Source organism: Solea senegalensis, linkage group LG11, assembly GCF_019176455.1.
Source record: "Solea senegalensis isolate Sse05_10M linkage group LG11, IFAPA_SoseM_1, whole genome shotgun sequence".
NCBI lineage: Eukaryota > Metazoa > Chordata > Actinopteri > Pleuronectiformes > Soleidae > Solea > Solea senegalensis.
Window position 1 is genome coordinate 8392034 of NC_058031.1, and position 15468 is coordinate 8407501.

The 15468-nt window shown below is 39.9% G+C and overlaps 1 protein-coding gene across 3 annotated transcripts in view; it reads left to right on the forward strand.

Annotated features, from left to right (window-relative positions):
* acap3a (ArfGAP with coiled-coil, ankyrin repeat and PH domains 3a) overlaps positions 1-15468 on the forward strand; it is a 64733-nt gene that overhangs the window by 34399 nt on the left and 14866 nt on the right. For all 3 annotated transcript variants that reach the window (XM_044038732.1, XM_044038730.1, XM_044038731.1), the window contains 7 exons: positions 5580-5638; positions 5941-6124; positions 7495-7539; positions 7637-7732; positions 8043-8117; positions 10349-10360; positions 14776-14888. In XM_044038732.1, the coding sequence (XP_043894667.1) occupies positions 5580-5638; positions 5941-6124; positions 7495-7539; positions 7637-7732; positions 8043-8117; positions 10349-10360; positions 14776-14888 (584 nt within the window). The remainder of the gene's footprint in view (positions 1-5579; positions 5639-5940; positions 6125-7494; positions 7540-7636; positions 7733-8042; positions 8118-10348; positions 10361-14775; positions 14889-15468) is intronic.

Here is a 15468-nt window from a genome sequence, read left to right on the forward strand (position 1 = left end):
GTTGCAGTTAACTTGTACCTCTGTCTCGTTGGAGTTGGCTCATTGTCGGACTGACTGACTGGCTGACTGTCATGTGGTCTGAATTGATTATATTGAGCTGCAATGCTGCTGGATGCAAATAAACATGTATTCTTTCTGTTGGCAGTGACCCAATGATGTTGGCAGTGACCCGTTGTTTGACTATGTAGACGTGTATGTTTGTGTGTGAGATGGTGTGAGTCATTTTTACTAAAATCTATATGAGTTTTCCTTACTAAAAATACAAATACTAAATAAATGCAAATACTAAAAATGAAATACTTACATCTCTAATTTGTTAATTAACTCAAGCCTTTATTTATCACTTTACCTTTATATTTATGTGACTAACGTGTTGCAGACGCCACAGTCCTAACAGTCACAATATTGATCGATTTCTTTTTGGTAGTTTTGGGGTTATGGTGCGTCTCTGAGCTTCATCAGAGCTACATTGACAGATTCCCTTTTCAGTCTTTATAGAGACCACAACACAGCATGCTTTGGCCTGCGACCAGCTGGCCTCTTCCACTGTAAGCTCAGCTGGGGTTTCAGCCTCCTGCTTCCCCTCTCTCTCCTTCCCTCCAGTCCATTAGAGCCAAGACTCTGACTGGACATCAATATGATCAGCCCTCAAAGGTTTTCTTTGTGGCTTTGATGTAAAATCAGAATGGAGGGGGAGGAGGATGCAAGGCGGCGTAAGAACAGTGCAAGACCGAGGCAATAAGAGAGATTCCCCTGAGGTTAAAGATTAAATGGAAATGTTCTTTGCAATGTTGTGACCTTAACACGGCGAGGAGAGCCTCGTGATCCTCATGATCTTGTGTTCCTGTTGACGTCGTGTTTGTCTTTTAATAAGGAGAGACAAGCGATTAGCTGTGCGGCTTCCATGTATCTGAGTGACTCAAGCAGCGCTCTGAATGATGAATAAGAAATGACCACGGTCATATCTGCCACTTTTGACAGATGTCCCCTCTGTGTGCATGCTCTGCTGTGCCGCTGACACGTGTGCTCACTCTATGTGTCAGACTCTTAAGAATATGAAATGGGATGGCGCTGCGCCTCTCTCCGCACCCACCGACTTAGCCAGAGTGCGTTGTCAAGTGTGTTTAAAACCCATGATAAAACACAAACGGCACACGTGTTTAAGTGTTTACTGCAGGTTGATGTGAGCAGAGACGAGCAAACACGCCAAGTGTGAGTGCCTTTGCTTTCCCTTCTCCTTTCTGATTGTTATTGTCTGTTATCAGAACAAAGGAACAAACGGCGTCTGATTGTTTTTAATGAACGCCAAAATGCAAGTCTAGCGTAGCCCGCTCTCCTTGCGCTCAGGTTTCACAGTTAAAGAGGTTGTTTATTTTTCCGACGGGCAGAAACATCAGCAGAATCAGGCCAACACTTTAACAGTTCTGTGTTTAATTCAAGCGTGAAACTCCATATGAATACTCAATAAATTATTGACCTGTGTTTGACTCTCTGAGCATCCATTAGACATGAGGGGGAGCTGACACAGAGATGCAGGGGAGAGTAACATATGAGCTGCCAACTCTCAATGCACTGAAAACTGTAAATGATTACATTGGGGCCGATGGGATTTACAGTCTGTGTGCGGAGAAAACATGTTATGAGTGGATGAATTTGGGTTATTGTAATGCCTTTGTTTAGAATGAGTGTCCTCGTGCTTTCTCAGCTCTACATAGTGAACGAGTGAGCGAGTGATTGAGTGAGTTCCCCTGTGAGATGCCAATGTGTCTCTCATTGTCTCTTATATTTAGAAGCCAAACTGGAAAACAAAGGACACAATGGAAATACTTTTGTTTGTTTGCAACTGTCGTGTTTTTTTATTTTTTACAGAACATACCAGCGTCAAAGGAGCCACAGATCTAAACACATGATCTACTGCATGTAACGTAACTTAATATACTTATTGCCTCCATGTCCTTTTTTTTGTTAGAGATTCGTTAGCTGGAATTTTCTGAAAACCTTCAGTATGTGCTGGAGAAGGTCTTGGCCAAAACGTAATGCAACAATTAAAATAAATGTTGTAGTTTATGACATCGAATAAGCTTATATCTTAAAAGTCGAGCAGCATTTTTGTTTGAGGGATACTGTTGGATGTTACAGTACATTGAAATTGAGCAACATTAACCAAGGTTCCAGCAGAAGACTGGCTGTGTACGGGATATTTTTACTTGAGGACCTGGGAACATGAAGCAGAATTTATGATCAGTCAACCCTGCTGGTATTTCTTGACACTCAACAGAGATGCTTATAGTAAGTTTCATGTTTACTCTTTTTCAGATTAAAGTTAACCGCCTCGTCCATGTCATTAGACGCGTCTCTGTCCCGACATGCCGGTGAAATGAGGGGGGAATTAAAGCGAGGCAATAGTCAGGACAGTGCTCCATTGTGATGTGTGTTTGTAGCCGTCTCATTCTCGAGCCGTGATGTCATGTTGGTGAAGATGTGCCAGATTTCCCTTTCTTTCTTACAACGCAGCATTTTCCTTGTTTTTGCCTCATTCCAGCTCTGATGTATCAGTGGATTTTTTCTTTCAAAAATCAAAGTACATGTTTTATATTCACAAGCTTTAGTGCTTTGAAATTGTATATACAGATTGCATGTCTTATGCTATTGGCTCTCAAACTTTGGTGCTTCCTCTGGTGGAAAATCAGAAATACTTTTCTACTGTATTTGCCGAGTGCAGCTGAGGAGTGCATAGAAAATGAAACAAATGAAAATAATAATACTAAATAAAATAATAGTAATTAGAGTCACCTTATCTCTCCCTCTATGTTCATCGAATTTCACTATTCCAGTGTCTGAAGTGTATGTGAGTAAGAGGACAATGATGAGAGAGTAAATTCATATTATTGGGAATAAATAACGTTGGTGATAATGATGTTATTCCAAGAGGTCAATATTTTCTCAGGTGGTAAAGTTTGTAATATTTATTATTTATTTATTAAACCTGACTGTGAGCCTGTGGGTCATAGCTCTCTGAGACTATGAAGAAGGAGGGATTTGGCAAAATCATATTTATTTTATTTTTTTTCAGAGTGCAAGCTAGAGGTCCCACTTCCATGTTCTGTGCTGCATTGAAGGCGCTCAGAGCACTTTTCTCAGGAACAAAATTATAGCTCCCATTAAAGAAAAACTCTGTGTATCCGAGGTGCAATAATTGAATGTTTTGACTTTCATGTGTTTGGAGGGTCATCATATATTTAGAAAACTTCATGGTTTGCTGGCGCGTTACTTTCAGCACACCACTGTTGTGTATATAGTCTGCGTGTTGTGATTTGGGATTGTGGTGATACGTGGTGGTATATTGTGGTGTGGCTCCAGTTTCATGCCAGTGGGTTGTACTTTTTTTTTCTGTCTTATCGGAGTTGGCTTCTTTACAAGCCGATGACTGTGGCGAGAGTGAGCAGTCAGATGAGGTCGGGCAGTTGATGTTGTTCTCCCCCTTTCTGCTAAATTTGGGTTGTAGCAGAAGCAGCGTCTTTACGCTGCTTTTCAGATGTTCCAAAAAAAGACATTGTACGGCAACTTTTATCATCAAATGCTGCATTTTTAAAAGAGCTAATTAAAATACAAAATCCTTCAAGGCATCTTTAGGCAGTGCACTGGTTATTCGTCTTTCCTCTCTTGCAGTCTGGCTCGTACACATCGCGCAGAGACAAACTTGTGAAACCTGGGTCCAATGAAAGTAGGGTGTCAGCTTCCCACAAAGCAGCTCAGGAATGCCACAGGCTGCACTAACCTCAGCGTCAGGAAGTCCCGTCACAGCTTTCCTGCCACCACTCACTCACAAACATTATGTGGAGGTGCACTTGTTGACTCTAGATAGAGACTGGTGGTTTACATCGAGCAAACATGAGCATCCATCTCAGTGATGATGCCCGAACTAAGCTCACACTCAGGTGTGTGTGGCGTGGCACACTGATGTGGATCAAGAACACAACATTCCAGTTCTCGCTTGCACTTGTTTAACTGTGTCCGGGGGAGACAGACTGACCACACATGCCGTCTTTAACGCCGCACTTTGCATGAAGCAATTACAGGGAGTTCATTTATCTGACGAGACATGTTTCTGGTTTTTGGAGTGGTTCCGTCGTGCATTAATCACAAACAGTGAAGTGGATGCTTGAGCATCTTTGCTCATCCACTTTCACACATATTTCGACGTAGTGAGTTTATGGAGCAGTAAAAACGAGGCCTGAACCCATGATCAAAACAAACACTGCTCTTTTGGAGGCACTGGCAAGAACACTATAAAAGCTGACCGCTTCCAACTGAGCCACATTTTTGTTTTCAAGTCTGGTTAAAATCCATCTATATTTATTTTTTTTCTGCTGGTTACTGGCTCCCGCTGTTCACTGCCTTTATCTACAGTTACGACAATAGAGAAGTTCCCTTTTTCATCATCGGCTTCCGTAATCCCTGTGTTAAAGCACCCGGATGACTCGTCGTATAGGGCCTAATCCACACACAGAGTTCTTTATCCAATTATTCAGACAGGATGAGGAACACTTTGATGAGTCCAGCTGGTCACTTAGTTTATAAGAGTATAGGCTACTGTGCGACAATTTGTCTAAGTTGGTTTGCACCCTGCACTGGATGCAGATTCTGTAACGTCACATGGAAGCAAAATCCCATCCTCTCTCTTTCTCCCTCTCTTCGTCTGTGACCTATTTAGCAGCAGCAGCAGCAGCAGTGGGATAGCAGGGGAAATCAAAGACAATGTGTTCCAAGTGTCATCAGAGAGGAGGGAGGGACCTTGAATGTAAAGCACCTAATTGAAGGCAGCATGTTATCACATTAGAGCAGGTGTGTTTGAGTCAGTGTGGCGTTCCTCTGCCATTCATTCCAGCAGGCGGGAAGAGCTGATTTGCACCATTTGAATGCATCAAAAAGTTGTGTTGTGTCGCCCTCTGGTGGTTGAAAAAACATGCAGGCGGTTTGACGGAAGCAGTATATCGATAGATAAGCAGCCTTTATGTTCTCATAATAAAAAGAATGGGTTGAAATTCATACAGTTTGGCTCCTTATAAGACTACTACTGAGATAATGATATCAATGGGTTTCAATATTATACTGTACAATAATGTCGGTTGCTATGGGTTACTGTTAAACACAACAAGCTTCAAGTTTTTTCCTTAAATCTGTTATAAATATACACTTTGTGGGTTATTTTGCACAAAAAAACATGAAACAGCAAATGGAAATAGCAGAGATGACACATAGTGTTATTAATTAAGGTTAAAAAGAGTTAAAGCAGTATAATTGTGACGTTAATAGTGTTTCAATCACAGTTCTAGATGAAAACGGAGTAGATGGAACTTGTAAAGAATGTTTTACATGAGTAATTCAGTCTTAAAAAATTTAAAGACGCTTATCAAAATAAAAGAGATACATGTTTTAATGCTAAATTATTGATGCATTGGGGTTGAGTTACCAACATAACAATTCTACACTCCCGAAATATGAAATATGCAAAAATGTTTGGCCAGTGTCTTTCAGCTGCTGCTGTATAATGTGTTTATTCTTTCTGTGTGTTTCAGATTCTGTTCGATCAAGCTCAGAGGTCTGTGAAGCAGCAGTTGCACAACTTTGTGAAAGAGTGAGTAAACCTACCAAGCAACTTTATTCGCATGAAAAATTCAACGCAGGTAGAGAAAAACACCACAACTTTAATAGCGCAGACGTCCCCTTGTTGCCCCTGAAAACCCTTTTTGTCTCTTTAAATATTAAACTGAGTGCAGCCTAGATATTTTGTCACAGGCATGTGAACAATGTAACAAACTTTAAACCTCGCATTGACTTTGTGGTGACCCCTCGTCCTGGTAAATATCCATGTACCGTCATAACTCCCTGTCAGTGTCGTTATTTGACCTTGTTAAACTCGGTGTCTGTGTCTGTCAGGGATGTTCGCAAGTTCAAGGAGACCAAGAAGCACTTTGACAGGGTGCGAGAGGATATGGAGATAGCGCAGGTGAAGAACGCTCAGGCACCGAGGAACAAGCCTCACGAGGTGGAAGAAGCCACCAGCACGCTCAGCATCACCCGCAAGTGCTTCCGACACCTCGCTCTGGACTATGTGCTACAGGTCAGCTCTTCTGTCTGTAGCAGTTTACTTTGACGTGGTTATAGATGATGTTTAGTTTGTGTGATATGCATGTTTTCTTCATATTTGTGTACATGAACGTGGTATTTTATCCATGTCTTGGATTATAGGACTATTTAACCCATATTTCAACAAAAGAAGCAGTTTAAGTAATCCAGGAGGAAAACACAATGGGTTGAAAGCATAAAAATGTCACCTCAACTACATCTGACATCCTTATTATGTCCTATTCTTTGAGCTCTAAACACAACGGGTCTAAAAAATGACAGTGCTTTACACATTTATTAGACCTCCCGTCATAGAGAGAACATAAATATTTTAGAAATCTTTCAAAAGCTTGTTTAAAAGAAAAAATGAATGTGAAAATGAAGTCAGAAATGAATCGAGCATAACATTCAACCACTAAAACAAAATTTGCAGTTCAAGCATGCAAGTAAATAACTATAATTTGACATCTTAGTCAAGAAATAATAATCATTTTTTTCAGTTTATTTTGTAAAACGGTACATTTCATGTATGGACAATAATTCTAGTTATATTTAAGTGTTAAAAATATAATTTTCTACATACTGGTGTATTAACCATTACAGAAACATTAGAAATGATAATTACCAATTTAGGGTTTGTAGTAGAGATTGTATATACATTAGAGTATTGTATATACATGTATATAGGCCTCAAAATGTAAAAGGTGATTTTAAAAGTTTCCCAGTGTTACATGATTTTCCCAACGTTTACTGTCATCTTTTATTCATAAATGTTAATCCCCGTTGGTTTTCCAAGGTCTTATATTTCATGTAGTAAACACTGATTAATAGGAGACTTCATAACATCCCTGTGTTACAGTTTATTTGTTTATTTATACTACACAGGGTCATTTCACTAAACGTATGAGCGCTATCCTGCAGCAACATCTGTGTCCATTCCTTTGTGCCTTTGTGACACATTCTGTTAATAAGCTGCGTTATGTTGCCCACAAGTTGTAACCTCCTTCTCGAGAGTGTGCCCGTGGGAACAAAGTGACTGATTCAGTTTCACTGCTGTGAAGGCCGTGCCCTCTTTCCATTCTGTGGTTTGTCTGCCGGCAGTTGTCTCTCAGACATTTGACCCTTTTGAGGGTCTTCACTGAAAATGTCTCAAGGCAGAAAAGGTCAAAGCTGCAGGGGGATATGTTATATGTATATGTGACCTCTTAAATGCAGCACAAAAGGAGTTTTTCTCACCCATGCATAAGCATTAATGTTGTCACGATAGATGTCAACGAGAGGAAGTTGAGTCAAATATTGTGGGCATTGTCAACAAAATGATCAGGAGTCCAGACGATTAAAATCTACCTTTTCTTCTCACTGTAGATTAACGTTCTGCAGGCGAAGAAGAAGTTTGAGATTCTGGATGCGGTAAGTCAGTGCCCAACTTGATAACACATTCCACGAATGCACAGAGAGTCGTGCGAGCGGCGGCAAATACTGAACACTTGCTTCTGCCCCTGCTCAGATGCTGTCGTTCATGCACGCCCAGTACTCGCTGTTTCAGCAGGGCTACAACCTGCTCGACGAGATCGACCCGTACATGAAGAAACTGGCCGCTGAGGTGAGCGGAGCATCTTAATCTTCTGTAGTGCACATGTGTGAAAAAAAGGCCGTTATTCATGAGCCAGCTTGTTTGTCACAGCAGGTTTATTGCTGCAGGAGAACTGAATCGATGCTTCATCCTTCCACGACCACTGACCTAACGTGTCATTTGTGTTTGCCAGTGGAAAGTGTTATAGTCAACTACTCTGAATCAAAGCAGCTCTGACTTAATCTAGTCCTTTTGTAATTGTTTTACTGCTAAATGAATGAATTTGACTGAACTTTTTGTTGTTGTTTTTTTTTTTTGCTCCTGTTGAACTGACCTTCAGCTGGATCAGCTGGTGATTGATTCAGCCATGGAGAAGAGGGAAATGGAGCATAAACATGCCACCATTCAGCAGAGGGTGAGTTCCTATTATTATTGTTTATTTTTGAAGCAAACAAACAAAAAATAGTAAACATACCAAATATCGTATGTACTGTATATTAAATTCCCACATGGACAGTCCTGACATTTCTAGTTAATTTATTCAGGATTCAAGATTCTTATTGTCATTACAACACACATTAAACATGAGGCACAGTAGGACCGAAATTTCAGTCTCTGATCCCGGTCGGCCCAAACAGTAATACTAAATGAAATGAAATGAAATTAAATTAAATTAAATTAAATTAAATTAAATTAAATTAAATTAAATTAAATTAAATTAAATTCTGAAGGTAAAGTGTGTGTGAAGATAAAAGAATTAGCTAACTAAATTTAAATAACAACTACATTCAAATAACAGAATATAAAAAAGAAAGTCTAACAAAGCAAGAACTAAACCGTGGTGACTTTATTGAGGTATCTTATAAATTAGTGCAAATTATATGATATACAGTGCAAAACAGTCAAACTTATATTTGTTTACATCACATTAATTCATGTTTTTAGATGTCAAGTTCGAAATGTATGACAAAAAATACCTAAACTGTAATGAACAAAACACTTAATCTTGGCAACACACACCAAGAACTCAGCAGTCCTGTTTGCTTGGTTTTGATATTTCTACACAGACAAATGATTGAGGCATTTTTTGAGGATGGGCTGAAATCGACCTTGAAGCATCTTTTATTGTCGGTAAGGTTGGCAGGTTGACAGATAACTGTACTCGAACGCTAACAGGATGTCAATGTGCTCACATCACACCTTTTAAGATCCAGGCTGCCACTTGACCCCAGTGTGCCTGTTGTGACCGGGGAGGGATTAGACCTGGGCAGCTGGGAAGTGTTTGATTAATCTCCCTAACAAGGTCGAGAATTGATTTAAGCTTCAAAGCAGTTTAAATTAAGTGTTTTATTCCCACTGTTGCCTGCTGTACATGGTGGTTGATTTCTAAGCAGGAGCGCATTGTGTTCACCAGAATGAGGTTTTGTTGTATATTATTTGGACTGTCTTCACGTTTGCTACAGACATATTTAACCTTAAGATGATTTGTAATGAACTTGAGTGTCTGCATTTAAGGTTCCTTGAAAATTAGTCAGAGAAATGTCAAACAGAGAAGGAGCATCACAGTGCTAATGCTGAAGCTGATGGGGAAGTCTTCAACTCTGCATTTATTTGCTCATGAATCAAATTACTGGAGAAAAATTCAGTAGAATATATCCTCTTGGGACCTTGAATATCTGCTGTGTATTTCCAGAAAATTCAATGACTGTGAAGATATTAACATCAGTAAAATTACAATTGCAATGGATTGGATTAGTTTGAACGAGGCTGAGTTAGCTGATGTAACTTAAACCATTATTGTGACTTTAACAGCAGTCTCACTGACATGGCTGTGAAATCGTAATTTTACTTTGATCTTAGGGACATAAATTCACCTGGAGGTGATGAAGTGTCCGTCCATTGACGGATTAGGAGACAGGCAGTCATTTCCTTTCAGTGTGGCTCCTCATGTGTGAGTGTAGCCCTATCCCTGAGGCACACATGGGGTGTCAGGTGCCTTTAGGTAGGATAACTGCATATCCTACCACCATTTTTAGGTTTCATTTTTTCAGAACGTATCAGGTTCCACCATATGTAATCGTAATATAATTGACAACACTGTCAGATTTCTTTTTGATCTGTAATGCCTTTACTTCTTCATTGATTCATTATGTACATTATTATTTTTTATACACTCACTTCTTCAAATGTAGAGTACACTCTCTGTCAATAATTCAAACAAACCTATTTATTTTCAGGGGGCCCAGTGTCTGGCTCCTCTGTGCCCCCAGGATCAGTGGCCTTCTGTCAGACAGTCAGTCAGTGCTCTTCCTGCAGGCGCTGCACTCTGTGTAGTGAGCAGAGCCACAGGGAAGGGCTGGGTCATGTGGGGAGCCAGTTATTGATCTGTCATTGCTGTTAGAGCTGTTAGACTCTAAAGCCGCGTGAACTATTCTTCACCAAGGGACATGCAGTAGTAAACTGAAAAAGGTCGCGAATCAAAAGAGCCTCTTTTGAAATCTGCATAAAAATGTTGAGGTGTTGTAATAAGGTGATGAAGTTTTAAGAAAGATTATTGTATTATCTCCTCTGCCTCTGTGTGTGTTTCTAATGCTGTATTCTCTGTTCCTCTGTCTTCATGTTTCCTCTGCTGCCGTCGCCGCTCAGACCCTGATGCAGGTGAGGAATCCTCCGTTTTATTTTCCCACAATGTTTCCATGAAACACAGCTTTGGTTCAGCGTGCTGGCAGAGTGCAACATTAGTGCTGAACATCAGAAAACCTCTTTGAAGTTTTCCTTCGGCTTTAGTCTCGACTCTGTCAGGCTGATGTACATCTTGAATAATTTACAAAGAGAAATGAGTTGAACTTTGTTGCCAAGAAATGTACAGAGAACTTCTTCTTCGTCTTCTACGTTCCCCTCTGCAAGTGTCTTAAAATGTGCTATTTTACTCTCATAAGTGTCATTTCTGAATCAGAATCAGTGTTCATGCTAAAAGTAGAATTCAAACACTGTTTTCAGAGCAGTGTGACATACATTTAATTCTTTTCTTCCTCCTTAAGGAGACTTAAGAGATTCTCTTTTCTTTTCCCTTTACTTCTGTGCTCCTTCTCTCCCTCCTCACCACATCAAGCGTGTACAATAAGCCTTGTGTAAACTAACACGAGGACAAAGGGGTGGCCGTTGGTCAGTACAAGAAAAAAAAAAAACCATGGGGAACAGAAAGGGAGTTTAAGTGGTCCACCTGTGGACTCGCACTACTGCCGGCAGCGAGCACACGAATCAGCGAACGCATCTGAATGCAGAGCCATTCATTTTTAACCACAGATTTAATGGAGAAGTCCTGTCAAATGCAGCGGATGTGCTGCTGCTGCTGCCGCTGCTCCATATTTCTATGTTTACATCAGTGGCACGGCTCTACATGCCGCGTCTCCTGCATCTATTTTTACTACCTAATACTGCGGAGAGATGTTGTAATGAAATAATGATATTTAGTTCACATCTCCCACATCAGGGAGTAACACGTCAAGTAACAATATATATGTGCTGTAATAATACGGCTGTGGCTATTTTTACCTTGTTCTCGTTTGTATTATATTTTTATGAGTTATTTAGTCTTTATCCAATTTACAACAAAACCTTGCTGATTCTCAGTGAGTTTGCTGGTGTTGCTCATTTGAATTACTCCTATAAACTTCATTTGGAGGCTGATAAAAAGAATAATAATACTTAATACAAGTTTCTCCAAATGTTGTTTGTCCTCTCAGTGTAAATAATGTCATTCATCGGGGAATTAGAGGAACAACAGCTACTGCTGCCATGTGGACAAATATAGCTCTGTTCATTCATTAACACGTGATGTTCCAGCCCAGGGGGATCTTCATTAGATGAATTCATCAGACGAAGGCCCAAAGACTGAAGCATCAAGTGACGTGCGGTTTTCTTGTCTCGTGTTTTGGCTTTTTGATTTTTCTCAACCCGAACATCGCTTTTGTATTCCACGCTCATTAGAGGAGTCGGTGAACTTTCTGCAGATTCAGAGCAGCGTTTTTTGAAGTTTGAGATCAGGATAGTGCTGCAAGGAATCTGATTAGCCACTGATCTGTTATAACATTTTCTCGGTTTTCTCTCATTTAAGGTTTTTATAGTTTTGGATTTTAGTTTTTATTTGGTTTTGACTTTTTGTTTTTAAAACGAGTTAGTTTTAATTTGTTGTTAGAGTGGGTATAGAGCTAGTGTGTTATTAGTTTTTGTTTTTGTAAATGCTTAGTTTTAGTTTTGTTTTTATTTGTGTTTTAGTGTTAGTTTTTTGTAATATGGAGTTTTTACAAGATGCAAAAAGGTCATCATAAAGTATTGTGTCCCAAACCCAACAAAAGATGCCATTTTAATCCTCAGTGCTCACACGGCACAGATAATATATTGTAAAAAATAAACACACTTCATAGGAACTTAAAAGGCTTATGTATGAAATAAATGTACAAGGACGAAAACTAAGAAAACTTAGTTTCCGTTGGCACATTTTGGCACCACCTGTGCCAATTGTATTTTCCTCACGTATTCAAATACATTTTACCTTTACATAAACCTGTCTTTCTGTTTTATAGTAACAAAATTACCAAACAGATTGTCAGGGAGCTGTGGTTCATTCGCTGTGTTTAAATGGGGACTCTCAGCTTTCATTTGAGGGGTTTGAAGAAAAAAAGAATCATTTCAAATTCATCGTGGTGGTGTACAAAGGCAAAATGACAAAATGTGTCTTTGTCCAAATAGATGAAAGCTCATATTATAATATGATAATGAGACACAGAAGTATGTCAAAGACGGTAAATAAACACAGCAGAATGAGTAATCACTGCTTCCAACTGGCCTCACCATTCGCTGTCAGAAGTCTGCAGTCTTGCCCGCAGGCTGCTCCACATACAGCAGCAGCAGGTGGACGGAGCATCAGGACATGTTGTCTGCATCATCCGTTCTTCTGTTCATCTGCCTGCTGCTTCACAACACTTAACTTATTTTGCTCTCCAAGCCACAGTTTCCACGCCTGATCAATAATTCACGGATTTTGTCCGCGTGACGTAGCGTCATTAAAAAAAGATGACCTTTGTTGTGAGTTTGAGAGATTGCAGAGAAACATCCAGTGCACATCGTTTTCAGTGTTTGTCATGTGCTTTATTCAAAGAAAACAAAGGCTTGTTGTGACAACTGAAGGTAAGATGGATTCCCTTCATCTTCTTTTTGAAGTTGCATTGCAGGTTTCAGTTGTGAATGGAGCTTTTTGTCAGTGTAGACATTCAGTGTAAAGTCTCAGTAGTAGCCCCCTAGTTTGGTGACCATAGCTGCCTGCCAGATAGATCAACATGGGGAATGTAACTCCCACCTTCTCCAGGGAGGGAGGTGTGTTTAGGGAGTTGCTTGTCTTTGGGTCCAAAGCAGCTACATTAAAGTATGGCACAGTGCGACGTTGCCCACAGTTCTTCCTCACAGTGTCCTGTTATGAAGAGATTGGCAGCTGTATGGTAATTAGTGCTAATCCAGAGGCTCACAGGGCAGCAGGCAGGTGGCTGAAGTCGAGGGCACACATGTCAGTGTTGGAATAACTCACCGCGATGCAGCAGCAGCACAGTGCGCTGTGAGAGCCACAGCCTGCAGAGAGTGAAGAACGACATGTTTCTACTCTGAGAGAGTTACCCTTTCAGATCCAATAGTTTTTTTTTTGTTTTTTTTTTGTGATCTTTTCGATGTTGTTGGAGCACACTAAGCGTCTGAAAATGAAGATCTTTTGCCGGTGGAACAGCGGTTTGGTGGGTTCATTTGCATTACACATGCAGTTTGATGCTGTGACTTGATTGCTCTATTTATTGTAATTAGATTGCTATCGCAGACTTTTTCTCAGCAATTATTAGTGTTGAATTTTAATGGGTGCAGTAAAGGGTAAATAGACCTATAGAAATGTATAATGAATGTTTAAGTTGGAATTATGACAGGTTATAGCCTCTGCTATCTTATTTTGTTAGCCACAAAACTGTGGCTAAAATATGATTATGTTCTATCTTAACTTGTATTCAACTGTCTCAGATGTTTGTAACTGTTTGTGACTTTGGGATATTACTTAGATTAGGTTATCTTTTTTTTTTTTGGCTGTATATGAAAACCTGCAGTTTCAGTGTTAAGAATTGGGTTTGACAGAAATGTGCTGTCTCGCTCTCTGTGGGAACTTGGCCTTTCTTCCCTTTGATTGCACATTTAAACAGCAGTAAGTCTTGCTGTTATTCAGACATGTAGTGAGTAGTTAATGTGCTCAGTGCTGCCGCGAGTACACACATTCTTATAAAGCAACAGGAAAGTTGTTTTTTTTCATGTATTTTGGCATTTCTATGACTGATACTTCTGTGCTGTTAAAAAGTCTAAACTGACTTTTGGAGAATATGTGTGAAAAGTTGAAAGTAAATAGGATAATTAATATTCTATCTTTGCTGGTTTTTAGTAGTCTGAGGACAAACTGTTCCGTGTTCCTCTTAATTTACAGGAAACATCAAAAACACTGATGTTTACGTGGTGATTTTTGTGATTCCTTTAATTCCATTCATTTAGCAATGAGTCAGCCCTAACGACCCTCTGTTGGGTTTCATTAAAATGTTAGGTGTCATGAAGAAGCTGTAAGTCATAAAAAAGGTTGCATGGTAATTTCACATGAATCACCCCCTGTTTATGTAATAACTTGCGTCACACTCACATCTGTTGGGTTATGAAATGCCCTCTGTGTGCCACACGGGAAGATGGCATGACTCCACTCCCGTGCGTACATACGCTCACACGTGGTGTGTTTCTGCATGATCGCACGATTTCTGCTGATGTGTCTGGTTTATGGACTGTGTGTACGGTGAAATGCACGTCGAACGTTACTGCGATTCCAGGAAAAAGCAAGCCTCTTCATTGCGGAAAAGGAACAAAGTGTGTGTTTCCCGTTTGACCCGCTGAAGGACAGAGAAGCATCCTGACAAGGATCAGCTGTTGTGGTGACCTCTCTTTTTTTTTTTGATGGCTGGGATTCATTTGCGGTTCCTGTGTCTCTCTTTTTTCCTGTCTCTCAGGACTTTGCATATGACGACTCTAAGGTGGAGTTCAACGTGGATGCTCCTAATGGTGTGGTGATGGAGGGCTACCTGTTCAAGAGGGCCAGCAATGCCTTTAAGACCTGGAACAGGTACATTTGTATGACGCCAACAGTGAGAACAAGGGTTATGTGTTTCAAGGCATGAATGACGTGAAGCATTGTTTTGTTTTATACGTTGTTCATAATAATTTGTGTCTTTTTTTTTTTGTTATTTCTGCATGTTCGTGGTTCATGTTGGATTTAATCTGTAGGTTTTTGTTACAGCAGTCTATAACATAACATAACAAAGGCATTATGTATAAACACGTGTTATTATCTTGGGTGATGCATGTGACATATTACTCATACTGTATATTTAATTTAATAAGAGGGCTTGTTGCTGGCTGGAGTTCTTAAAATAGGAAGATAGTTGGGTCTACCGATTTTCTTTCTCACAGACGTGTAGATGTATATATCTGTGTGTTCTGGAGAGAAAAATATGATTTATATATAGTTTACAGAGTGATCATTTCTACCTACTATTAAAGTATCCATTCAGTCTGTTACTTGAACGGGTGAAAGCGGCCCTTTTAGTGATACATCTGTCACATTTCTACTGATATCTCTTGCTTTTTTCATCCAAAAACCTCCAAGGTCAGCACTGCACACACTGGTGCCCTTTGTAAGTCAA